This window comes from Rhagoletis pomonella, unplaced genomic scaffold, assembly GCF_013731165.1.
Source record: "Rhagoletis pomonella isolate Grant_MI unplaced genomic scaffold, Rhpom_1.0 Rhpom_scaffold_00006, whole genome shotgun sequence".
Taxonomy (NCBI): domain Eukaryota; kingdom Metazoa; phylum Arthropoda; class Insecta; order Diptera; family Tephritidae; genus Rhagoletis; species Rhagoletis pomonella.
Genome location: NW_023458560.1, coordinates 80024202 through 80051832, shown reverse-complemented (window position 1 = coordinate 80051832; position 27631 = coordinate 80024202). Strand labels below are relative to the sequence as shown.

The following is a 27631-nucleotide window of genomic DNA, read 5'->3' as shown; positions in this document are numbered from 1 at the left end:
TCCTAAGCTATACTTATTTTTTTTTTTTTTTTTTTTTTTTTTCGTTGTATCGAGGTTTAACTTCATTACACTATCACGGATACACTGTACCTGTTTTATACTTACATATGTACGTATGTATGTACATGTGGCTCAGTGGCTTCGGGGTGAGAAAACTCATTGGGCTTGGCACTTTTCTGGCGATTCCACTCAAAACAAAAGTGAACAACAGACCGGTATTCACTCCACCGTAGTGGCGCTGTGCTGTCGATGATAAAATTACTACGGCTTTTATGTATGAGCGGTTTTGAGTGTTTATAAGTGTGTGTGGGTGCGTGTGTGTTGCATATACAATTTGACAGCGACAAGTAAGTAAGTCAGTAATCCAGTTCGGTGTTTGGGTGCCCACGCCCGCCACAGTTGCGCCCGTATCGTGCTACTTACAAGACGTCTTCTACGCAGGTTAGCGCAAAGGAAGTGTTGTGTTTTGTTTCGCCTTGTTTAACATCATTTAATTCATTTTTAAATTTAAAAAATTTAAATTAAAAAAAATATAATAAATTTGCAACAATCGCAAATATTTTTATCGTTCAAAAAATTCTTATAATTTTAAATTCGAGGCGAAAAGTTTTAAGTTTTTCGGATGCTGTAAAAATCGCTTTGAATTTATTTGCATAAATACATATATATTTTTATATCAAGTGTGTTAACTTTGAGAAACAGTTATATTTGGAATATAATCAATTGGGGTATTCACAACGGTGTCGTAAGTGACGTATTGTTGTATGCCGTAAATTTAAGAAGCTTAAATAAATGGCCAGAGGACTTGAAAGCACCTCCAACTATTTTCTAACACTGTGAAAATTCATAATATGACTTTTTTTAAGTTTACGACAAACAACAATACGACTCTACGACACCGTTGGGAATGCACCAATTATAAAATTGAAAAGAATACATACATATCAAAAAATTATTTTAATAGCCTTAAGTGATTGTTATTTTTAAAAAATCTTGAATGATTACTTCATAAACTTGGCCACTCAATCATTAAACGTTAACATTTTGAGTGCTGAAAAATTGATTCTTACATACTTATGTATATATGTATAAATGTATGTATGTCTATAGACAATTCTAATGATTTTTTCGTTTTTCTCTTTTTATACAAATTCTTAATGCATTCCGATGATGAAGTTCAAATTTGCGAATTAACACCACCAATTCAAATTACAAAAGAAACGAAATGGTTTCAGCAGTTAAATCGTTGTTGGCTATCGCCGTTATTGCCAGTGTTGTCTGCTCAGGTGAGTTTACAATTTTGTTTTGAAGATTGTTAAAAAAATATTATACAAAAGATTGTAAAAAATTAAAAACTAATATAAACGAAATATTATAAACTGAGAAAAACTTTAGACAAAAGCAAATAAAATAAAATACGTAACTCAAGAAAATGAAATCAAACAAAACAAAATAACAAAATTCAAACAAATTTAAAATGAAATACAATAAATAACACAAAATAAAACGAAAAGAAGGTTTTGTTTTGAGTTATTTATTTCCTTTAAACTGAATTTAATAATTTTTTTTCAGTTATTTTGTTTAATAGGTATTATTATACATATTTTATTTTAATTTTATACTAAATGCAATTTTTTATTGCATTTCACTTAACTTTTACAAAATAAAATAAAATGAAATGAAACTAAATTGAATGGAATTAAATAAAACGAAATGAAAAAAAAATAAAATAAAATAGAGTAAAATAAAGCAAGATAAAATAAAAAAAATTAAATAAAAAGTTTTAATTTAACATTTTATTTTTAATATATTTATTGAGCTTTGTACCACGAAAGTTCCCTGCTGAAGTCTAGAAAAAAGAAGTCTGATGAGGAGATATGGTGATCTCCAAAATAGCTGCTATAACTTCTACCGCTTAGACTTTGTTGCTTTTTCAATTTTTCCTAATAAACAATTTAAATTTGTTTTAGAACTGTTTTCTACATTTAGCCCATAATTAAATACAAGTAATTTTTAAGCAAAAAATAAAACCGACCTCAATTCTCAGATCAATATTTAAGAGTACCACGAATTTATAACCTCCTCCTTTTTTGAAGTCGGTTAAAAAAAAACACCTTTTTTATTAGTTGTGAAGAACGATTTATTCAAAATAAAACTTAGCGCTGCATATTTATTAGAAGTCGTGGGGAATCGATGAAATTGTGACACTGTATAACAAGAGGCTAAATTAATTTTTTCATACTAATTCTACATAGAAAAACAATAAAATTATTTAGACAAGAGCAAATATCTCCTACACATCTCTACTAAATTGAATGGTTCGTTTGAACACCAGGTGCAGTCTAAGATGAATCACTTTTACCGCTGTGGGAGGCTGGAGTTGAATTTCGGAAATGCCCAATCCACAGCGCCACCTGGTGGCGGAAGAAATTAATTTTGCAATGGGTCCTTTGCTCACCTGTGAAACATAAAGTTATTATATCATTTTGGTTGAGAAATGTGGGAGAAGGGCCTTCCAGTTGTATGCAATTTACATAAATAAAATTACAAAAAAAAAATGCATATTAAAAATTATATAAACAATTTCATAGGTCCATAAAGGTTTTATTGACTTAAAAAAAATATATAAAAATTGTAAGAGGTATTATTTCATAAAAATAAAATATATTATACTTTCTGAGTCAATATTAAATGCTTAGTAAATATGTACATGTTTATGAGATTTAAATTGTTTCATTCCTGCAGTCCTGTAGAAAAAGGTTAAACATTGTTTCGTCAATCATTTCACCACAGCTCAGATCTGCACCAGGACAATCTAAATGTTATTTTTCAACTTCCTGTTGTTGAACAATGATAACACCATGATTTTTAACATGAAAAGTTATTTATCAGGAAGTAATTAAAACAATTAAAAATTTATTAAAAAAAAAGTATCGCAATCATTCACATTTCCTTTAATAAAGAAATTATTTATCTCTCCCCCTACAGCTTTTGCCGTGCAGTGCTATCTCTGTGACTCAGCCACCGAGCCAAAGTGTGGTGAGAAATTCGAAGCGAGCGAGGGTATGAAATTCGATTGCGCACGCGTCTCCCCGCCACGTTTCCTGCAGAACTTCTTCAATGTACACAATGCCACCGGCTGTATGAAGAAAGTCCTGGATGGTAAGTGATAAATATTCAAGTAATAAATATATGCATGCGTATACATATACATTCATACATTCACCCTTCAACATACATACATATGTACATATGAGCATACATATGTGGCAACTGCTGTGTTACCTCCGTGCCACAAACTGTACTTCATTTCGTGACATAATTTCTCCCAAACGAACTAATAAAGTTGAAAGTGTTTTTTTCGTAATATACGAATGTAACAAACTTACATACATACATACATAGTTTCCTAACTATTGCTAACCGCCAAATATGTCAGTGATGTCATTTGTACCTGGAGATTTTGTTAATTTATTTGCAAGTGTAATTATATATTTCTACATACCTATATGCATATGGATGTACATATGTATATGCTTAGTATACAACTTTACACAAATATACATATTTACATACATATGCCTGCACGCACACGCATACATATTGCTTATGAAGTTGTACGTGTTGTGTGGCGTGTCTTCATGTCGTCATGCTATTGCGCTTTAACTCTTAAGCGAAGCTTCCAGTCGAGCGGCGGAAACCCATGACCGGTTTTTATGTCATTTCATTTTCAACAATGTTCTCAAAAGTGTAGTAATTTTGTAAATAAATACTATGTGAAACATACTGTGCACATTCTCGTATTTGTATATGGAGTCATAAAGATAAATAGCTTATTTATTCAATTATTTCCCAAATACACACAGTCATTCGTAAGGAATTGCAAATTAATCTTCTTCTTTGCAAACATATTTACATTCACATACTTTCACAACTGTATTTGTATTTACTCTAACGGCACTTGTGTAAGGGAAAAAAATTTCCCAATGCTTTAAAATAACAACCGACCCACCTGAATTACGCACTCATATGTGGCGTCCCTGGACGAATATCGATCGTGAAGGATGTATGCGAGTACATTTTTCAATTTCAGATTAATCGTGCCGAACATTTTATATTAATAGTTTAAAAAGTTGCAACTCTTAGATAATTTTCGGATATCGCACTTTTATGACCAGCACTTTGTTAAGGACAGGTTGGTGTAGCTTTCTTCGCTTTTAATTTTATGATCGCCTTTGGAAAATTCAAGCATCGAGGTAAATAGAAACAGATATTCCATGCATCGATCGACATTGCGTGATCTTTCATTACAAACTTTTGCTCAATTGGACGTAAAAAAGACTTGAATGGTCTAATTAAAATTAATAAATGAAACAACCAATGAGTAGCACAAATATTAACATACCAGAGTAATTGCAAACAATAATGAATTATGTACTTTACATACATGTACATACATACATTAAGGTGGTAAAAAAAAATCCAGTGTGTGTTCTATAGCGAGAAAAGTATACCCCTGTTTTGTTTTTTTTTTGAAAACAAAAAATATTTAGAAGTCACTCAAAGCGCTCAACTATTCGTCAAGTATTCGTAGAAATTTTATAGAATTTATGAAAATCAATATTTTTCGATCGGAAAATTTTGTTTCTCTGCAGGCGACTGCTAATAATAATACCCAACAAGAGTTTACAGGATGTACATAGGTCAGTGGTTAACGCTTCTGACTTTGAACATCGAATTCGCAGGTTCGATTCCTGCTGAAGTCTAGAAAAAAGAAGTCTGATGAGGAGATGTGGTGATCTCCGAAATAGTGCTATAACTTCTACCGCTTAGACTTTGTTGCTTTTTCAATTTTTCCTAATAAACAATCGTGGTACAAAGCTCAATAAAAATATTAAAAATAATACCCATTGTTTATTATAGATACCATTTTTAATAAAAGCGATTTTTATGGGTCCACTCCATTGCATTTATTCAGGTTTTTAGGGGTCCTTTAAAAAATAGTTAGTAACAGAAAATATTTAAGTAAACAATTGAATACGGTTGGTTATTGGAAGTCTTCTGAAGAGAAACAAAGTTTTCCGATATTGGTGTTCAAGAATTCTAAAACCATTTCTATGAAAACTTATTTTCCCCATATAAAATACATGGAAAACTTTGAGCGCTTTGAGCGACCTCTAAAGAGTTTTTGATTTCGAAATAAAAATAACAGGGGTATAAGTTTTTTTTGGTGTAGAACAATTCCATTACATTCCAATAAATTCCGACTTTACTTTTTTACCACCCTAATGTATATAAATACATACAGTTAGACATAAATGCGTTTATAATTGCTTTGCCACTTCATCTTTGGATGCGTAACTGGCATGGAATAATGCGCAGAAAACAGAAGTGCATATTTAGTTAATTAGCTATAACAAATGTGTATATAAGTACATACATACATACATACATACATAGTACTAAGCCAATATGATGTGTACGTAGGGTGTGTTCAGAAATGCATCAAGCCAAAGCATCAGACGAATTTATTTCTAAACTATAATTGATGGAAATGTGCATATGCGCAACCACGGTTAAATCCCTAAGTGGAACTTAGTTGTGTAAATAAGGCATTTCCCTCAGTTATAATTTAAAAGTAAAAGAGACTGATGCTTTAGCTTGATGCATTTCTGAACGCACCCGTATTTATATGTAAGATTATATTCATATTAAGAACACAATCTTCGGACACTTCCATATATGTACATATATATGTATAGCTTATATCATCACCAATTCAAAAGGTAAAGGCGAAAGCAAAACCAAAGCTTAACTTTTTTTTCAATTTTGGGACAACTTAATAATAGCAATACTATCGATGTGTATCTGTATGTATGTATATTGCACACATATTGAATAGATCTCAAAGAATTCTTCATCTAACTTTTTAGTAAGACCTATATTTAGACATAAATTCATTTGTGGATGAGATCATATTGAGGTTAAGTGGCTAGAACTGCAACTACAAGTATGTTTATGATTTGTGTGTATACATACATATATGTATATAGTATATATACAAATGTACAAGTGGGTGTAGTGGGTTCGATGACACGGCACACATCCATATTTATACGAAAGCATATGTTTGTTTGTAGAAAATTGGCATGACTGAATTAATTGCAAAAAGCTGAGTAACTAAATAAGATCGACTTGGGTTTGGTTTGTTTGTCATTTACCTTTCCATTAATTACTTCCACGCAGTTAACTCGTTAAACGGACTAGTATTTTATCTTTGCCCCTCAATTTTCGCCTGAATAGGTTAGGTTAGGTTAATTGGCTGAAAAGACCCCGTACAGCCAATTTGTCACATCCTTCGTGTTATCAGACTTAAACGATCTTTCATTATGGGTAAGTAGACCGTATTACAAAAATCAAAGGTTACCTTACCATTTTTAAGATATTGTGCAACCAATTTTTAGTTTAGTTGTCTTCTCTAGTTAGCCAGAGATGCCTCTCTGCCAAAGCAATTTCGCCTTAAATGCTCCAGAGCTGTGCAATTACTTGATATACCACCGTTAGCAATTCGTGGCCAGTTATCAGTCCCTCCAGAAGTCGACAGTCATTCCTGGGTAAACTAAAAAGAAAATCGTTTTCAGATAGTTGTGCTTAAGTATGGCCCTGTGTATTTTTCAGTCACGTATTTGTATCCACCTTGCTTCTGTTGCATTCCCTTTTCTGAGCCTGTAGGAAAAGCGGTACATCTAGCACGACCGTGTTTCAAAAACATGACTTCTGTTTCCTTCTATACCCCTATGTCCAGCAATCCAGCACAAGTGAATTCTCCTAGTTGGCCCAAAGATGTCTAATGTCCTCTAGTCTTTTGGAGCCATCTATGAACACCTGAATACTACTACATTTGGCCTGCAAGCCCACACGCCATCCATCCGCCTCAATCGGGACTGACCAACTTTTCCCGAATTCCCGGTATGGCTTAGTCTACATATCCCCCCGACTGGTGGAAAAACTTTCTATGCCCATGTTTTACCTCTAGGTAATGTGTATTACTTTCCTGTATTTAAGACTTTCCTACCTCTCGTATCTCATATTTTCTGATAAAGAGTACTGGGTCTGCTTTGTATGCATTCTCGGACTATTTGTGAATATCGCGTAGTTTCTAGAATCGTATTGAGCCACAAACCAGAAAGAGCAATGGCAGCATCGTCCGCAAAAGCAGATGTTTTTATCGCTTTGCCTTAAAACGCTTTGCGAACTATTCATTTATATTTATGTTTGTATGTAGGTCTACGGTTTGGAAAATTAAAGCTGAGTAGATTTTCTAAAGCTGCCTCACAGCTTTGAAAAACTCTCCCTTACTCGTCATTAGGAGACCGCAAGTCGTATTCTTTTGTAACTAAGTATAATGTTAAGCCTAGTTCCATCATAGGTATTTTCTATTTCGCCACAGAAGTTTCTCTATGTGATCGGCCTCGCGTACCAGATTTCCCTTTTTTATACTTTATACCTAAGGGTTCCTAGTTTCTTATTCCACCACTTTTATTTCTATTATAATTTTGTAAATTATATGTAAATATGTATATGTACATATGTTATAAATGGGTGGAAGTTAAATGATCGATTTTCGGATTTAAATTTCGTAAACCAAAAAAAAGTATAAAAACGCATAAAATTTGAATAATGGACGGAAAACCCATTCATACGTACAATTCATATATGTATATAAATATTGTACATACATATGTATGTATATGCACGTGAGTATGTTGGTTCAAATACTCTCTTCTCTTGCAATGCCGCACAGTGTGGAAAATAAACTTCTTTTTGTGGAAAAAATCCAATGAATATCTCGAAAACGAGAACATCTGACGAAATAAATTTAACAGTATTTTAAAGCTTTTGGGATTGATCATTTTGGAAAAATATTCTCGTTTTAAAAAATTTCAAAAATAGGGGTTTTTCCTTTTATTTTGCCCAACAGCAGTAGGCAATAACATTTTTAAGAAGTTTGAAAGTAAGTATTTTTGCTTTTCATGCTTCAAGCAATCCATTTCCATCATCGGAACCACCCTAAAACATATTTTAAAATTTCAAAAATTTTACTTTTGAAAATCGTAGTTATTTGTTCAACCAGAGGCATATTTCATAAAAGTGACAAGCGCGACAATCGCCGCTTTTTCCGGAAAATTTCAGAGCCAGAATTATTGCCGACATTTGCTCTATTTCATAGACGCCTGTAGGCAACCGTGACAACTTATTCAAAGCGATAGTGACAGTACTGGAACAATGGTGCTGACAATTGTCACTCTGACAAAATTGTCGCGGCAATAGCGACAAAACTGAAGAGCTTCATATGAAAAAGTTTTAACAGGAGAATTTTAAAAATTTGTTTATATATGTAGTATTTTTGCGCATATCATTACTTTTCTATAATTTGAATATTTCTAAGAACTGTTTTGTCAACGACAATTTTAGAACCCGACAATCACCATTTTTTCAGTTCTCAATATAACTTTGCGTAGAACTGAAATGGTGCTAAACAATTGTTGTTATGAAGCAAATCACCCACCAAACTGTTGAATTGTCACTGAGAATACGTAAAATGCCTGTCGTGACAAATTGTCACAGAATAAAATCCCCTATTTTTGAAAGCCATTTGAAAGGTTATGGTAATTTTTAAAACCAGCGTTTTTTTCTGAATTTTTCAAGCTAAAAAATACTGTTAAATTTATTTCGCCAGCTACTCCCGTTTTCGAGATATTAGATTTTGTCACAAAAACAAAGTCAAAAGTTCATTCTCCACACTGTGCGCCGTTTATTCATTCATCCGATTGGTATATCGGCGAACATTCGTTTTCTATAATTTTGTTTTGTTTTTATTCCCTCATTTCGCTTTGTTTGCCTTGTATCAGCCGGCAATCGCTTGCACATACGATATGTGGACCTGCACTGCGCACAGATGCATACATATAAAAATATGTACATACACACCTACTAAAAATGGCTTTGTAAATAAATCTGTGAATATTTACTATGCGCCCATCGATGAAGTAATCATCAGTTTTAAGATACTTATAATTTTAAATTCTGTCGATCAACTCAAAACTAAGCAAACTTGCTTAAGGTGGCTTTTTCAATGAATATACACATGCATGAATGTATGTATGTATATTTTGTATGAGCTCGAATCCAGTTGCTAAATATTTGAAAAATTCGTACAGACAAAAATATTTCGAGGCGTACAAACGAAAAAAATTTTAATAAAATTCAAAAGAGAATTAAGCAACTAATGGTTAAATGAACCAACCTTGTTGCCGTTTATGCATTTGCATTGATGTGAATTGAATCTAAAAATGATTTTTTGTTTTTGTGCCCCTATGTATATGTACATATTTGCATAACAATTTGCATGTGTTAGTGAATATTTTTAAGTGCAAATGGGAGTTGTCTTTATTTCTTTCGTAAATATTAATTCATTATGCAGTGAAATTCATTTATTTATTTGCATTAATATTGCGGAAAGTCCAAACAGCAAAGTGCGTTTTAAAATAAACCAGATTTTATTGAAAAACAAAACAACAAGTTTTTTTAATCAAAACCAGTATTTATTCAAAATTTGCTCTTATGCCTCGAATCAGCTCTTCCAATGGCCTTAAAGCTCATCCATTACAATCTCTGGAACGACTTTCTGGATGAGTAGGTGCTTTTCGCGCCGTATTGTAATGTAGTTCAACTTCACTGAGCAGTATTCTGTGCGACAATTTTAAATTGATTCTAAAAATTTCCAGCTGAGAAATGCAAACATCGAATTTAAAAATAAATACATAATATTTATGTATACAAATATAAATAATATCCAATTACAAAAAAAAAAATAAAACAAAAGTCACTAGGCCGCGAAGTGCTGTCGCAAATAAAACTGGTTTCAAGGTCAACAAAAGTGTAATTAAAATTCAATATACCGACAGTGCGAAGTACAAGCAGCTGACAGCGATAATATTATTATTCTGTTACACACATATGTACATGTATATACATACATATATACATACATATTTATAGCATTTTTATTCATAATTTCGCACACTTACATATACATATACATATACATATATAAGCTACGAATCTACATACACCTAAATCTGCATTTGCGCGCAAGCGCACATCACCAACTACACACTAGTGAATTCTCTTATCTATATACATATCTAGTTATGGACTTATGTATAATTACACGCATTAAAAATTCATTAAATTCATTGCGCCATTCCAGCTTATCTTTAATTGTCTCACTCTGATGACTCACACAGTTCTTAATCATCTTCTGCTTCTCATTTTTTTTACATTCCAGTGCCCGGTCACCCACAAATCATTCGTGCCTGCTACTTCGGTGATGTATCAAACACTCAATCGGGCTGCCAGTCGGATCCCTCTTTGCCATTCGTGAAGCAGCTGTCGTGCGACGTTTGCACTGGCAATCTATGCAATGGCTCCAGCGCCACAGCTCCCATCGCCGCCGCCATCGTGCTCTTCTTCGCCATGGCACGCATGCTGTCCTAAATTGGTTGGCACTGTCTCAGAAGTAGAAAGCAAAATGTAGTCTAAGGCTGTTTCTTCTCTACACACAGCAATATTGCTATTATTAAATACATAAATATTTTATGCTTAGTTTGTAAATCTGTGCATTTTGGACGATCTTAATACATTTATTGTACAAGTCTTCTGTATTTTCTAAAGTTTTTCGTTTGATTTAATATATACTGTACTCGAAAGAGAATTTGCGCTTAGTTGCGCCGAAAAGTATGCTTCTTTTGCAGGTGCACATCTACATACATACATACCTACTATACTTACTTATGAACGATTGTATAAATTTTTAAATAATATAAAATAAATGTATGTAATTCATAGTTTTACAAGGCTTTGTTTTTTAACAAAAACATTTAACATTTTATCTACCTTATGGGCAGTAGCGCTGGCATTTCCAGACCCGCCAGCGTCGCCGCCGCCGCCGATTCTTTTTGAAGTTGAGCACCGACCGAAGTAGAGTCCGACCGATTAATCGGCATCGGCATCGGCTAGTATCGGCACAAAATTGAGCATCGGCATCGGCATCGGCCTTTTTTCGCCGATTCTTAGGAATTTCTTCTCAAATGTTCAGGTGATGCGACAGCCAACTTTAAAAAAACATTTGCAGACAGCTCACAAAAATTAGTTTTATGGAGAACACTGCCGGCAAAAAAAATTGCCAAAAATTAACGGGATTTTATAGCAGCTTGAAACTTGCACTTCATTATACTAGAATGAAACGGTAAAAGTTTGAAAGTTTGGTGAAAATAAGCAGAAATTTTCTAATTTTTGTACAAAGTTTGAAATCTCAATTTATATGGTGTTTGTTGTATACCAGCTAGACTGGGCACATTGGATCCCACATTGTGTGGCAATTGCCGAAAAAAGGCTCGCATCGATTGGTACGGATAGACGCAAGTGGCGTAACTTGGATATATGTATGTACATACGCGCAGAAGCCAGTGAGAAAAGGCCAACTATATAGACTATATCTTCTTCTTTTTTTTGGCGCTGTAACCGCCTAAACGATTTTAGCTGAGTTCAGCAAAGCATGCCAGTCGTTTCTCCTCTGTGCCAACTGACGCCAATTGGAAACGCCAAGTGAAGCCAAGTCCTATAAACTATATGGATCTTTCAAAAAAATAAAACACAACCAAAAGTGCAAAAAGCACTTCGAAACCATACTTGGTCATGTAGCTATGGTGGCGTTAGTGCAACGTAGAAAGTAATCTCTGAGTGGTACGCAACAATTTTATTTTTTTTTTGGCAACAGTCTTGAATGAATGGAGAAAAAACAACGAAATATGACAAATCGCGTTTCACCGAGATAAATGCGAGTTCTCCACATCTAGACAAATAAATTATTTTTAAGCACCCAAAACATCGCATTGATGGGTCATCCGCCTTATAGTCCTGATTTAGCACCAAAAGGTTCTTTTTTTATTCCCGTACATCAAGGATAATCTTCGCGGACAACGATTTTCATCGCCAGAAGAAGCAGTCAATGCGTCAAAAGTCATGTTTTCACCAATCGGTTTGAGCTGTTGCAAAAGTGTATACATAAATCACGCTGAAGAGTATCAAGAAAGGCAATTTGAGCGTTTCTTTCTTAGGCATACTAAGGACTTATTTAGTGACCCTCGTACATGTATACTCGGAAGCACTATTTATTTAACAATGAGTATTACTAAGAATTCCTAAAGATGGAATGCTTTGCATGTAATGTTACTCATACGCCCCCTCCTGTTGACTTGTGATTTTAAATATGCATACATTAATTAATTTATTATACTAAATCAAATTATTTAATTCAGGAAGTATCTTACTAATAGTGGCTATGCATTTGCAATGAGGTTTTACTTTTACAGATGACGATTACCTACTTACATATGTATGTATGTTGCATTATGTTTATTCACGTTTCTACGTAGAAATTCATGATGTCACTCATACGCACTGTTGGTTGCAGACCTGTAGTATTTTCAATAGCAGTACATAGTAGCATAGTAGTAGTAAGTATGCATGCAATATAGTCAAAAAGGCATCACTTATCAAAGTCTACAGTAAATTTAATGTGTGAAAATGCACAAAAGTAAAGCCATGAATTCTAAGAGTATCAAGTCGTACTGTGGCAGTAAATATAAAGGTGTAAAATTTGAAATAAATAAAAAGAAAAACATAATAAATAACCATTTCTTTCTTTCCTTGTTGCAATTAAAAAACTATATATTTTATTCTATTTAGTTTCAGTAGCTCATTGATGCTTTATCTAAGTCCACTTGTCAGTGATTAATCTATAAGGCATTCAAATAAATTGAAAAGGTGACACTCCCACGAACAGTCAATTAGCAGCGGACTCTCAAGCAACAGTCGAAAATAAACGCCGTCGTGAGAGAGAGAAAGAGAGTTTCTGTGAGAAAATTATTTGAGGAAACAGATAAAAATAAAGCAAAAAAGTGTGAGTAAAACATTTCGATAAAAAAATAAAAAAAAAAATTGCAGGAACGACGCACACAGAAACAAACATTTATATATTTTTACGCACGCACTTCTAATTAATAATTAGCCTACACTGAGAACCGTTTTGTTGGATTATTTAATTATTACAAATATATCACCATGTAGATATTTATCTGCACGGACTTGCGTACCCTACAGGAAATTTGTTTAGCTCGTTTCAACTAATGCGGGTACTTAACTTCAACTTGTTTTCTTCCGTTTTCTATGGTAAAATTAAATTGAACTGTGTGCAATGTTTTAAATTAAAAATTATAATTTGTGAGTCATATTTACATACATACATACCTTAAATCACAAAAGCCCTAACCAGCACGTTTTTCGAAATTGCTTTTTTCACAGATATTGTTAGGATATATTAAAATACACCTTCACTAAAAATTTGAAAGTGTTGGTAACAAAAACAACGAAGTTACGCCACTTTGTAAAATGGCCTGTCCATATGTATGATTGGATTTTTATATTTATCTGTTTGCTTCTCCTGAAAAATTAAAAATTGGCTGGATAAATATTTGCATACCTTGAAAATATTTAGGCCTGCCACAAAATGTTCGAATTCGAGTTTGCGTCCTACACATTTTTTTATTTATGACCCGAGATAGAAATCACACGAAAGGAAGTCACCTTGTCTGATAACTGGTTTGGTTTCAAACGGCTCGGAAGGTCCTTCCCAATTCTGACGGAGCTGGTGGTGTTGCTCAACGTTCTATTCTACGCAGCTGTATTAATTTCGCGGGGATAAAAAAAAATCACACATCACAGCATACCTCGTCAATGGTGGATTTGCAAGGTCCAAGGCAATACAGATAATCTCGGCATAGTAAGGCGGAGGTTCATCGACTCAATTATCATCGAATTGGGGCTCGGGTTCGTCTCCTCCACTATAAACATATGCAGTACTCAAAAATAGTCAGAATTGCCTGCAGGGCATATTTCAGCTTTCAGACTGTCCAACAGGAGGTTGCCGACACTTGCGTGCCAAAGAGTAATTAACGCTGGCTGCGTCATGGCGCTCTCTCCTCAAAACAAACAAAACAGCTCTGAAGAGTGTTATATATATATATATATATGCATACATAAGTACTAACAAAATATCACACGGAGCCTCGACCAGCAACATGTGAGTAAAAATTATCAGATGAATGGATTTGTGTGCTCAGTTTGGTGGAAGCAGAGGCAAATGAAGCAGAAGCTGAAAAAAAGAAGCACTACGTAGTGGAGAAGAGTAGACTAGATATATGTATGAACGTAGGTTTGTATCCGTATGAAGGAAATACACATATCTATGCACTTACACTAGATATGCTACGGATGGACCGCGGATAAATTAAAAATACTATTTCTTTCAAAGCGAAAATTTTTTAGTATATAAGCGTGTGTGAGTGCATATAGCATCCTATATATGTATACATACATACATAAAATTTTAATTATTTGCGGAATTTTTCGTAAGTAAAAATTGCTTTTCGATGTTTGGAAAATGCTCAGGGATGCCAGTGCAATTTCTGACGTGACGTTGCGCGGTCCAAAGAGAAATCGGCATCGAAATAAATCGGGAGAGAAAGTGGACAAAGTTGACAAATTCGAAAAAAAATTTAAAAAAAAGTATTATGCATTTGAGGCGATGGAAAATCGTTTGAGTGAAGTAAAAGCGTGCCAAATCAAAGCCAAGAAAATTATGTGATAAAATTGTTTTGGAAAGCTATAAAAGTATCCTTGCATAAAAAAATTAAAACCTTTATTAAAGAATTAACTTGAAAATCAAATTGTTTGAAGATACAGGCATGTTTCCATAAAAACAAATTTAAAGTAAAACTCATAGATCATGAGATTTTAATTTAACTGCATATTCAACGCGCTGTGGTTTTAAAAGGGCTGGAAAGCGAAAAATTAAATACATAAAAGCTAAAATATACAGAAGCTTGTGTATACAAATATTGAAGTACAAATGCACGTCAGTTGAAAAGCGAAAACACTATACGTAAATCAAACAATTCCGCAGAAATTCAGTGAAATTTTATTGTGTAATAAGACTGTGCGTTTTTTCATAAATCATCGGTATTTTACAAACTCAAAAAAAAAAAACTACATTGCATGCACTGAACGAACAAAAATAAATGAATTAATTTTGTGGAACAAAGAAATGCAGCGTTTAATGTGCATAGGAGCCTTGCTGCTCAGTTTGGCCGTCAACGGTTGGTATTTATTTTGGACTTATTTTTAGTTATGTTTGTAAAAATGTATTTTACGTCTTTTGAATAAGTTAAAAAGACAGGTTAAATATAAGCCATTTAGCTTGACAGTTTAAAATTGAGGTTTCGTAAATTAAAAAAAAAAAACAAGAAGTTGTTTGTAGAAATACAAAAACTCAGATAGTTTGTTAACTTGTTGAATAGCTGCACAATTTATCATTTTTTAACCTAACTGAAGAAGTGAGTATGGGGATGCAGGATGCTTTCACTTAAGTACCAAGTTTTTAAGTCGATTGCTAAATACTTTCAAACTAATTACTTTATGATTTAGGAAAAATTTTAAAAATAACACCTTACGATCAGCTCAACTTCAACTCACTGCACCTCACCTCAAATCAACTCACCCGAACTAACTTAAACTCATCACACCTGATCCTACCACACCTGAATTCACCAAACTTTGACTAACCACAGCTGAATTCTTCACACCCTTTCACACCACACCTCAGTCAAACTCACCACATCTCACTTTGAGAACTATTTCAAGGTTTAAGATATTCTCGGGACTAAATCAGGATTTTCAAGACTATTTCGTAATTTTCGTGGCAATTTTGGAATTGTCGCATTAATCGATTTTTCAATCGATATATATCGATATTGTTATCGACAATTTTATATTTATATATTTTACTATTATCAATATTATTACCAAAATAATTATGGTATTGCTATCAGTATAATAATCGATAACGCTACCGATATGATAATCAATATTTTTATTGGTTTATTTATCGAAATATTTACTGTACTTATCGATATGTTTAGTCTCGAAAAACCCGTAGGGACTATCCCTGGATTCCTAAAAATTTCGAAGCAACCTCAAAAATCTCCAAATAGTCTCGAGAACGCCGAAAATTCTAGAAACCTGGAAGTAGTCTCGAAATAGTCCCGAAAATCCTGAAATACTTTCGGAAATCCCGAAGTAGTCCCACAAACTCCGAAGAAGTCTCAGAAATCCAGAGGTAGTCTCCAAAAATTCCGAATAGAGAATCCAGAAATAGTCTCGAAAATCCCGAGATTCTTTATTTTTACACTGAGTAGTTAAAAGCAAGTGGATATTTAGTTCAGTAAAACATAGAAATATATGGCTGAATGAAAAGACTTCGATTCAATCGACACACATACTTAAAACATCTTTACAGATGGTTGTAAAATAGCTGAGATGTTGGCAGCTTCTCTGTGCAGAGTTTGAACTTCAACATTCGTTCATTCTGCCCGGACTCTGCGGTTTCCGGAATTACGTATACGCAATGGCAGCTGTGTTGCTGATGCGTCATACCTATCCGCCATTTTTTTAGTTATGTACATAGGTTGCATTCAAAATATATTTACACATAGACAGGAAATTGGATGCAACTCGGAAAAATTAATTATGCGATTTATGAAAGTTTCAATTATTCATTAACAATTAGGTTAAAACAAAATATCCGTTGCTTACGTCGCCAATAGTTTATATTTACATATGTATGTATGTATATATGTGTATGTGGATATGCATATTTAGGATGTATGCACGCACATTAGGGTGGTCCAAAGAAAGTAAAGGCCGAATTGTAATTTTCCCCAAGGACTTTTCTATATATAAACAAGTTTTCATCGCAATGGCATATAATGCTTTAAAATCTATATTTTTCAATCCGCAAACTCTTTTTCTCTTCAGAGACTTCAAGCAATAATATCCAATTAATTATTTGCAATGTAAAAAAGAGTTAAATAAACAAAAACCAAAATGTTAAATAAACAATTGGGTTGAAGTCTTCTAAACTTATTGCATTTTTTCGGGGCTTTTAGGGACCTGTACAAAAATATTGCAAAAGTTACTTGCTTGCAAGAAAAAATGCAGAATTCAAACTACCTGTGGTGGTAAAAAAGTACTTTTTACATTGCTTTCAAAGTAATTGAATTTCCGACGGGGTATATACATACATATTTATATGTATTGTTATTATATATAATAAGCTATATACGTACGAGAATTCTACGTTCAAATAACATATCATATGTGGGGTTAATTTGACCGTCAGGATCATATGAAACGTCAATCTTCCTATTCAATATTTTTTTTTTTCATCAAATTTACCCAACTACGATTAGTAAATTTGTTGAATCAAAAGGGGGTTAACAGTTAAAAAAAAAAAAACATGTTGACCTCGATGTGACCTTGAAATTGTCCCACACGTTATTTTGCCACTCGGCATTGGAAAGCTTGTTTTTTAATGAATTTTCCTTTGTTTTTAAAATAGTTTTAAGTTAAAAGAAAAATGGGCTGGGTGGGGGTAACGTTCGAAAAGAATACCCCATACATTACACCGTGCGTGCAGTAAATTTTACACACAAACAAATTAATATATTCGCGAAAATACGGAAAAACTGCGTTTTTAACTTTTCACTCTGACGTCAGCATTTTTTAAAGGACTTTGCAATTTCAAAAATATGATTAATTCAAAAAATTGAATATCCTTGAAAAAGTGCAATATTTATTTTTGAAAAAAATTACAAATTAAGGACACACGACCACATCCTCGAATTTCTTTCCGCTAACGTTATTAACTTAAAAAAAATTAAATTAATTAAAAAGCGTATTTTCAATACTTAGTCGTCTTTGTAAACCAATTATTTACTGTTTTTCAATTCTACAGAATTTTCCCTTCAGCCTTACTATATTTGGCCCATTGTTTCATGAGTATATTGATTGTTTCGTCTGTTTTGAATTTTTTTTTTTTTTGCTTTTGTCGCACGGTGTTATAAGCTATAGCTTCTGTTTAAATGCATTTTGATTTATTTTTTTTTTTAATTTTGCTTCTCTCTCACAGCCATAGCCATTCAATGTTACTCGTGCGAATCTGTTTACAACACAAATTGTGGTGATGATTTCGACATGGAAGACGACTTCAAGTGGGACTGTTCGCACGTTGCCCCGCCTCGTTATCTAGAAAACGATTTGGATATACGGAACGCCACCGCATGTATGAAGCGGGCGTATAAAGGTTAGATTATATATAGTACACTATTTGTTTACCTTGGAACCGAGTTTCCCAGTGTGCTTTTAAGTTCTCTACCTACATATCGTACGTTTAATAGTAATATACAGAATTATTGAAAAATTGCAATTTTGTGGCAAAACGCAATCAAAGTTTGCCCAATTCATACAGTTGGTATACCAAAAGACAGATGGAGAGACATACATACATATATCTTAGCCATCTTTGGGAAGTTTAGTCATCTGTTATTATATTCTCTCTTCAAAAACGTAAATTTTGAGTGACATCTCTATATTATTAAACGTGCGATATGTTGTTGTTGTGGCAATACATCCAACAGATTCATTTTTTTTCCTTCCACTTGCAGTGAGCGGCATGCAAAGAATCGAACGCAGTTGTTTCTTCGGCGATGTCAACGACACCGTTGTAGGTTGCCAATTGGATCCCACGCTGGATGAGGCGCAGGCGATATCTTGTCACATTTGCGACAATGAAGACTTTTGCAATCACAGCAACCAGCCGCAAGCATGGCCGCAATATTTGGTCGTTATCGGATTTGCGTTGACGGCTAAACTCTTAATTTGGCTGAGCTAAAATACAAATACAAATATTGTTCAAAACACAAGAACCCACTCCAAATAATAAGTAGGAATAAATAGCTTAAATTTAATTTCCGTTTTTATTAGACCATACACGACTATGTACATTTCGCTCGAGTTCTTCAAAAATATATCAACTTAAAATTTCGCATAAAACTACGTATTTCTGTGTTCATGGTAGATATTTAATCATATCGGTGGAATTTGGCTGCGAGTTTTTGAAGCTAATCACAACAAAATATTACTTCTGCTCTGGCTGGAAGGTAAAAAACTAAGTACGAACTGCTAAATATTTTAATTCTTAGTATTGAAAATGAACGCAGTTTGTGCTATAACGTCAAGGCGCAGAACACAAATTTGAGGTGAAGCTCGGCCAAACAGTTAGCTAAAACTTAAGCTTAAAAAATTTTTATTTAAAAAATCAATATTTTGAGTTAATGCACTTTTGAGGAGCTCGTGCAATATGTGTGTAACTCGATTTTCGGTTTGGTAGACTGTAGCGAAATAGAAAAATTCGATATATATGTAGATAGACATATAATTAAAAATGCAAGAAACAACCGCAAAGAATATGTTTTCTTATACATAGGAGTAAGGTTAAAATAAAGTAAATAGAAAACAACGCAGGTCAATTAATTAAAGCCAATTGGCCAGTTAAACACAATTCAACATAACTACTTTACTCATTTCGAGGTAGGTAAGGTTATGCTACGAAGACTGCCACTCTCCATATAGAAACTAAAGGACCAGGAAACCCCACTAGCTGATTTGCGCCATAGTTTGATTCATGCAAGTTAACGAAGATAACACGATTCGTACATTTGTACAGAATTTTACATTTTGGCAGTCACAGAGTGGTGTTGTTTAGGAATTTGAGTTCAGCTCAATAAAAGAATTTCCGAACAACACCGCTCTGTACCTGCCAAAATGTACAAATCTGTGCAATGTGCCCATTGCCATATATGTATGTGTGAGAACCAAGACGTCATTCTTTGTGTACACTTCTCGTCACAAAGTATGCTCGGCAAATAAAAAAATTCAAAAATCAACGGTATTTTAAAGGCACTTGAAACTTGCACTTTATTATACTAAAATTGAATATCCGAAATTTTTATAAAAATATTATTAACTTATTCACTGTAGGTCATTAGGTGAGAACACCCCTTTGATGAAATTTTTATTTTTATTTTTATGGAATTTTAAAATCAGATTGACAAGTAGAATATGCTATATTTTTATAAGAAATTAATGAATATGAAATAAAGAAAGGGAAAACTGTAAATACTAACGGTTAAATGGGTGCACTACTTATTCAAATGACGAGGAGTGCATCTCATAGCCAACTCGTTAAAGAGACTGAGTTGCACTGTAAAGCATTAATATCAGACTAGCCGTCAAAATAGATGGTGATCGATCTCCCTGTGCAGTAAGAGTTCCTAAGACGGAGAACCGGCTCTTTGGCTGGAAAACATTAAAGCACTCTGGTTAACTCAGGCTTTTGTTTTATAATAGTTGGATGGCGCTGCCAATTTTATCGCTTTGCTTAAGAGTACCGTAATCTAGCTGCCTGATAGTTCGAACTATAGTATCCAGAATTCTAGAATGTCCAAATCGGGTTTCCCTCTTAGCTTTAATTTATGGTGATCACGTTTCTACCAAAAATGTCGCCTTTTGATTGCCCCTTTCTCTTTTCGTGTTCGATTCATAATTAAAGGAAAAGGGTGAGAAAATTTTTTTTCTTAAAATGACACACTCTCGTAAGGCAAAAAACGCACATTTTCTGTCGTTTGAAGTTTTGTCAGTGGAGATAGATGCCCTGAAAATCAGATGGCTCTTTAAAACGACAATATTATGAAATACGTGAGTTAGACAACGACAAGAAGGCGAAGACATGCCCTTTGACAGGGTTGAGTGCAACATCAAACGCATTTTGCACCGAGTAGGGCAACAATTTTTGGAAGCAACGAAATCAACATTAAACAATAAATCCGAAAATAAATCTACATAACTGGATAGATCGTTCCATGAATAGTACGAGTTTTCAAAAATTGGCATGGGAAAAATATTTTTTCACTCTCCGGAAACCCAAAAATCTTAACTATGCGTCATATTTATAGCTTTAGTATTAGTTTTTTTTAGTATTTTGAAATTATAAATACAGTGCCGGACAAAATTATTGGCACAGAGAATTTTTCGCAATATATGCAAAGTTTTTTATTCTAATTTATTTTCAATATTTTTTAATAAAAATATAGTTCGTACTTCACCAAAAAACATAAAAACAAAATCTCTAACCTTTGTGCAAAACTCAGAAAAATTCAATAAATTTGCATACTAATTTGCAACTTCTTATTTAGATTTTTTAGAGAAATTCTAAGTATGTAGTTTTATAGCCCAACTAATTTTAGTATAACAAAGTGCAAGTTTGAAGTATCTAAAAAATTGCGTTGATTTTTGAACATTTTTTTAGTAGAAGGTGTTGCTCATTTTCTCCATACAAAAAATAATTGTCGAACATACTTTGTACGGAAGAACCTAACTGAAAAAAATTGCCAAAAATCAATTTAGCACCTTCAAGCTTGCACTTTGTTATACTAAAATTAGTTGAGCTATAAAACTGCATACTTAGAATTTTTCTCAAAAATCTGAATAGAAAGTTGCAAATAAGTATGCAAATTTATTGAATTTTCCTGAGTTTTTCACAAAATTTAGAGATTAAGTTTTTATGTTTTTTGGTGTAGGACGAACTATATATTTATAAAAAATTATCGAAAATACATTAGAATAAAAAACTTTTCAGATATTGCGAAAAATTCTCTGTGCCAATACCTTTGTCCGGCACTGTATGTATGTGTTTAGTTGTTTGACGCTATGGACATGAGAGGCATCTGTTGCTCTCTTCTCCATCGTTACACGGTGCAACACCAAAACAAATTCTTTACGGGAAAATTTCTTCCGCTTGTGGCCTCTCCTCGTTTTTTTTTTCTCCCAACTAATTATACAAAAGAGAAAGTGTTCAGAAGAACCAAAACGTGAACTGCTTCTTATGCTCATTAGGGTAGAGCACAAACTTTGATTCAATCTAAAGACTCTATAACCTTTGAACAAAAATTAAACTATGAGGATCTATCAGACTATTTTTTCCTACATATTGACCCAAGTGACAGTTCCTGGAGAAAACGATGACTAGTTTTCGAAAAATTTTACTTTTCAGCGAATAAGTAGGTGTGCCTCTAATCTACATGCCACAGTATATACTACATGTGTACATACATACATACCTATAGGTAATAAATAAAAGTAAGCTAAAAATGTCCCATGCGCCTTTAGAATCTGCTCTTGGCAAATGTTTGAAAGAGACGTAATTTTGTCGCAATCATCATAATTTTATTTCCGTCGTGGGAGATTTCAGTTCCACCAAGTACGACCAAGAGTATTCGCCATTGGTAAATAAAATTTTATTTTTTTGGAAAAGTAATATTTGTTTGAAAAAGTATATTGCACTAGTGAGAACAGTAGAACGCGATGAGGTCAGCGCTAATATTTTTGTTAATTTGTGGCTGCATATCAGCAGGTAGGTGGAGAGCAACAAACAAATCCAGTTTAAAAACCTTGAACTTATTTACACTATTAGTACTGTTTGCATATTTGTCTTTAAACCGAATCTGAATCTCCAAACATCTCCCATCAGCACTTAGTATCGAATGCTATGATTGCGAGTCGCTGAGCGATCCACGCTGTAATCAATATTTCGATCCCGAAGGAGTCAAGCAAACCGACTGTGATGACGCGGATATGCCAGCGTATTTGCATAAGTACGAACGTCGCATAAAAGCTACCGGCTGTTTAACGAAGGTGCACGAGGGAGGTAAGTATGAGCATTGCGTGGAAAGGGCAAGGGTTCTACATAAAATTCTGCAACTGATTTTTATATTCTTTCTTTCGATGGTAAAAAAATTGTGCTCACCTTCGTTCGATTTTTCTTCCTTAGTCGCTGATCGCCGCGACGTAGCTGTTATTTCGGTGATCCGGAGGATGTTGATGAAGCCTGTGAAGCCCCAGATCCGTACGTGCCATGGGCTAATTTGATTTCGTGTTCAGTTTGCACGGAAGACTTGTGCAACGTAAATGCCCTCAATGAGGCCCAGCACTCCCTAAGTGTTTGGCATACACTAACCTTGGTCGGATTAACTTTAACGGCACTGGCTTTGAACCGCATTCAAGGGATGTTCTAACAATAGTTTAGGTGTTGTGTGTCTTGTACTGTATTCTCACTATAAAGACACACGAAATGAAATTTACTTTATAATTCGTAGATATTTTTCTGTATTCTTTTAAAGACCCTATTGGTTTCTATACAGAGTAGTTATACAAGTTTATAAAAATAAAACTTCTTAAGGTGAGCGATACACACATGAAAGCCGATAGTCTTTGCCACTGGTATACACCATGATAATAGCATAGTAAGCTCAAGGCACATAAATACAGGTAGAAGCCAAAATGACGTTGCTCTCATGAGAACCAAACCTTTAAACTTCAACTTGATTTTATTTTATTTCCTATATTTCGTTACGCTTAAAATGTCATGTCGTTATGCGGTTTATACTTAGTGTATGTGTTAAAAATGCAGCACCTGAAGCGTTGTTTTTTATGTGGTGTTAAATATAATGCAGACATCACTAATTTTTTTAACGTGCCTCAATGCCCTCGGCGTAAGGAGCGTTGTGTTAAAAATGCAGCACCTGAAGCGTTGTTTTTTATGTGGTGTTAAATATAATGCAGACATCACTAATTTTTTTAACGTGCCTCAATGCCCTCGGCGTAAGGAGCGTTGGGAAAGCAGCTGTGGGGTAGAGCTGCAGCGAAATGCCTTGCTGTGCGTTAAGCATTTTAAAGCAGCAGATTTCATAAATGCACCAGGAGGTACAGGAAAGGCACGTTTGATGCCAAGTGCTCTTCCTATGACCCTTATGCCGGAAAGTCCTTCCAACAACACTGCAACTCATAAATCAAGTTGTGAAAGCTTAATAAATGATCGCGCTTCACAAACTGAGTAAGCATTGTTAAAACGCGAATATTTATTGAAATATTTTTAATTTAAGGCGTTTAGTGGAGACTTAGAACAATCCAGCTACAAACTCGAAATTCTGTTGCTGAAGTCAAGAATTGAAAATCTGGAGGGTGAAAACTCAGCACTCAAGACAGAGTTGGAGAAAGCCAAACTTATTGAAAATGCATTACAGGGAATGTCGCAATCATTATTTGTGTTCCGTTGTTTTATTGATTGTCCAACGTTATGCCTAGTACATATATCGCTTTATACATACATTTGTATATTATACAAAATTAAAACAGGTACTATAAATATAAACTTTCAATGTATAAAAAAATAGAAAAGAACATATAAATTAACAAATTTTAACTAAAGAAAATAAATAAATAAATACAAAACTTCAAATTTACTTAAAAACGTCAACCAGCGAAATGTAATTTTTTTATTTTTCCTTACACCCGCTCATTTTTATTTTTACTCTCCCGAAAACTTTGACTTTTGTAGGTTTGATGTCAACTTGGCTTCTACCTGTTTTTATTGTACCATGTAGTAAGCTAAAACCGTTCTCTCAATACGTCGGCCATGATGTTTTTTGAAGTTTGCCAACATTTTAAAATCGTATAGAATTGAGAGTAAAAAAAAGGAATTCTTCAAAGTTGTTGTTTGAGTTTGAAAATGAGAATGTGTGTGAGTTTGTGTGTAAAATTTTAAAATTAAATTGCTTGCAAACGTCAAGAATTTGAAAAATTTTTCTCAGCGGTTCTACCTTCCTATTTTTTTATCATGGTATACACCATTGTATAGGCTTACAAGTATGGAAAGCGCCATTTTGTTTGTTTACATTTGAAAACAGCTGAGATCACCTGATTTTCAATTCTCTCATTCTCCGCACAGAGTTACATTCAAGTTTCAGAAAAAACTTTAAAATGTAAATTGAGAAATATTTTAGAAAAATGTGTTTTTATTCATTTGAATTCAATAAAAAAGAAATTAAAAATGCGTGCCAAGTCTTGCATTTCCAATAATAACGATAAATGTGTATGTTCCAGGCAATAATTTAAAATATTTGTGAAACTTATCGTTTTGCACTAAAATACAACAATGTGTGTAAAATTCGTTGTCATTGCTTCTGTTTTGAATATTATATTCGTGCCTGCCGGTGGAAAAAATAGGTAAATTTGCATTTATTTTCAAGAAAACATATCAGTTAAAATATATTTCTTTCCAGAGCGACATACGGACAAGTAAGATGATAAATTTGTATGATGAATATCGCGGAAAAACTTTTGTATCAAAATTTCTATTTTATTTGCATTTGAATTATGATATCAACAGGGATGATTTGGGGTGTATTTTTTGAAGACAATTTTCTTATAAATCTTGAGATTGATGATTTATTTTAGAATTAAAAAAGGTAGTTTATATTAAAAAATATATTTACACTAGCAGTATGTAAATTACTTTTATTCCGAATTGAAACGATTTTAATGAATGTTCATGGTTACCATTAATAGTAGTATGACAGTTAGATCTAAATGCATATTTGACAAGAAAGATAGAATACAAGATTGCGCCGTCCTGGCGGCGATGACATATCTGTACAAAAAGTAATAAAAGTCGAATTGGATGTTGAAAGAAAATGTGAGAACAGCAAATTTTCTTAATAATAAATTTTTCGATAAGGAACGTGTTTTGATTGTGCTAATTTGTAATAGCCTTATTCATAAACAATAATGTAGCTTAAAAAAGGCTTATAAATTGAAAAACGTTTGTAAACGGCAATTTAAAAAGCTTTTTAAAATTTTTATTTTTTATTAATAAGGCAATAAAAATATGTGATTTACAATAACTTTTAACAAAGGAAATACGAAATAAGGTGATTTTTGCGGAAGTGGGTATTAGTGAATTTCAATGCATTTAAAGTTTCTGAGGTTTCGTTTACCTTTAGATCAGAATTGTCAAAATTGAGAAATTCAAAGTAGCGATACAATAATCATAGAAAAGAAGATTGCGCCCTGCTGTGATGATGAGTAAATTTTTACTTTTTTTTAATATTGAATGGCGCAACACAACAACTCTTTTTGTTGCACGAAACCCTTGAACACGTGCCTGTCATCTATTTCTTCTGTTTCGACATTTCGGTATTTTGCATTTCTTTCATTTTGACGTCATTCGCATTGTCAGATTTTTGAAATTCGTATTGGTTCGACATTCTGCTATTTCATAATTCTTTCATTCTCATGTCATCCATCTTCCATTTCTTACCTTCCATTGCCGTTCGCATCGTCGAACGTGCCTGTCAAACACTGCCGCCATCATGCTTTTCAGTTTGGCAGGCACGTCCGCTGTTTGGCAGGCACGTCTGCTGTTAGAAAGAGACATTGTGGAAGAATACAAGTGAGATATCTTAGGGTTGACAGATAGTTGACAGGGTGTTCAATATGGCGATGACAGTGTGAACAATATGGCAGCCAATATGGCATACAACACCGAATGGCCCGAAGTAGCAAAACTACGACCCGAATGAAACGCTTCGTGAAAATCCAGGGTTGCGAAGTGGTATTTTGTTGGAAAATATAAAAGCCAGGATTTTGTGCAGCGCCGAATTTTAACAAAAGAGGGTTTTGTGTTCTCAAGATGAACAGAAAAGGGTTGCTGTGCTGTTTCGTTTTAAGCTTATTTTAATCTTAAGGTATCTAATTAAATATTAAAAGGAGACAAAAATTAAAGCAAAAATTTAAAATATATGTACATATCTGAAAATTTTAAATAAAATATATATTTTCACGAGAGACAAATTAAATAAAATGGGTTAACTTTAGGGGAAATATACTTATCAGATTGGATCAGATAGCGCTTTTACGTTATAAATAAAAATAATTCCTACTTAAATTCTATATAATTTTGGTGACGTATTTCTAAACTGACCCTGAGATCTGTGAAATAATACATATTTATGTGCATATATTGTTGATTATGCTCTAAATCGCTAAATAATTCTTGCAGAAATCAGCACCATTGGAAAGTGAAGTGACAATAGGCTGGTTTTCTTTAAATTCGAATTATTGTTATAAAAAATTACAATTATTGTTTGTTTCCATTTCGGTCAACCGCGCAAATTATTGATTAAAAAAATGTCGTTTAAAAATAGCAGATTTTGTTTACTTTTGAATAAGACTTTATCGAGTGCGCTATAAAGACAGGGGGATAAATGCTGTAAAGAAATATATGTTGAGTCCAATCGGTTTTTTGCTAATCCGGTTTTTGTGTAGGTATAAACAAGGTATATTAAAAAAAATACCTCTCCATGAAAAAATATCGTTATTTTATTTAAAATTAATCGGAATTTTATGGGGGGTTATAAAAACTCGTTTTAATCGAAACTTTGTTTTTTCGGCTATATTTGTTATTTATTGGCCCAGATGCAAATATTGAATGAACTAACATATTTTAAATATTTACGGAACTACCATTTGTATGCAACCGTGCCTATCCTGTATTCAAGTAGATGTAATTCGAAAAATTTAAACGGATTTCTTCAAATCAACCTGAGCTGCGGACATATTGCGAATTCATTTTAAAACATTAACCACTACATTATATTAGTATTAAATACTTTCAATTAAGAAACAATTCTTATTAGAAAATATGAATCGTTTT

The 27631-nt window shown here is 33.4% G+C and overlaps 3 protein-coding genes across 3 annotated transcripts; all 3 read left to right on the top strand.

The window, feature by feature from the left end:
* Positions 1 to 338: 338 nt before the first annotated feature.
* LOC118741406 lies at positions 339 to 10777 on the top strand. Its single transcript, XM_036473375.1, has 4 exons — positions 339 to 441; positions 1177 to 1286; positions 2989 to 3162; positions 10352 to 10777. Exons 2-4 carry the CDS (start codon positions 1226 to 1228, stop codon positions 10558 to 10560), a joined length of 444 nt encoding a protein of 147 aa, XP_036329268.1. The 5' UTR covers positions 339 to 441; positions 1177 to 1225; the 3' UTR covers positions 10561 to 10777.
* A 3435-nt stretch (positions 10778 to 14212) lies between these two features.
* Positions 14213 to 19561, top strand: LOC118741403. The gene is made up of 4 exons (XM_036473371.1): positions 14213 to 15281; positions 18152 to 18325; positions 18687 to 19234; positions 19273 to 19561. Exons 1-3 carry the CDS (start codon positions 15230 to 15232, stop codon positions 18911 to 18913), a joined length of 453 nt encoding a protein of 150 aa, XP_036329264.1. The 5' UTR covers positions 14213 to 15229; the 3' UTR covers positions 18914 to 19234; positions 19273 to 19561.
* Positions 19562 to 22339: 2778 nt separating this feature from the next.
* Positions 22340 to 23356, top strand: LOC118741401. Its single transcript, XM_036473370.1, has 3 exons — positions 22340 to 22492; positions 22610 to 22786; positions 22910 to 23356. The coding sequence occupies exons 1-3, from the start codon at positions 22444 to 22446 to the stop codon at positions 23005 to 23007; spliced, it is 324 nt and encodes a 107-aa protein (XP_036329263.1). The 5' UTR covers positions 22340 to 22443; the 3' UTR covers positions 23008 to 23356.
* Positions 23357 to 27631: the final 4275 nt, after the last annotated feature.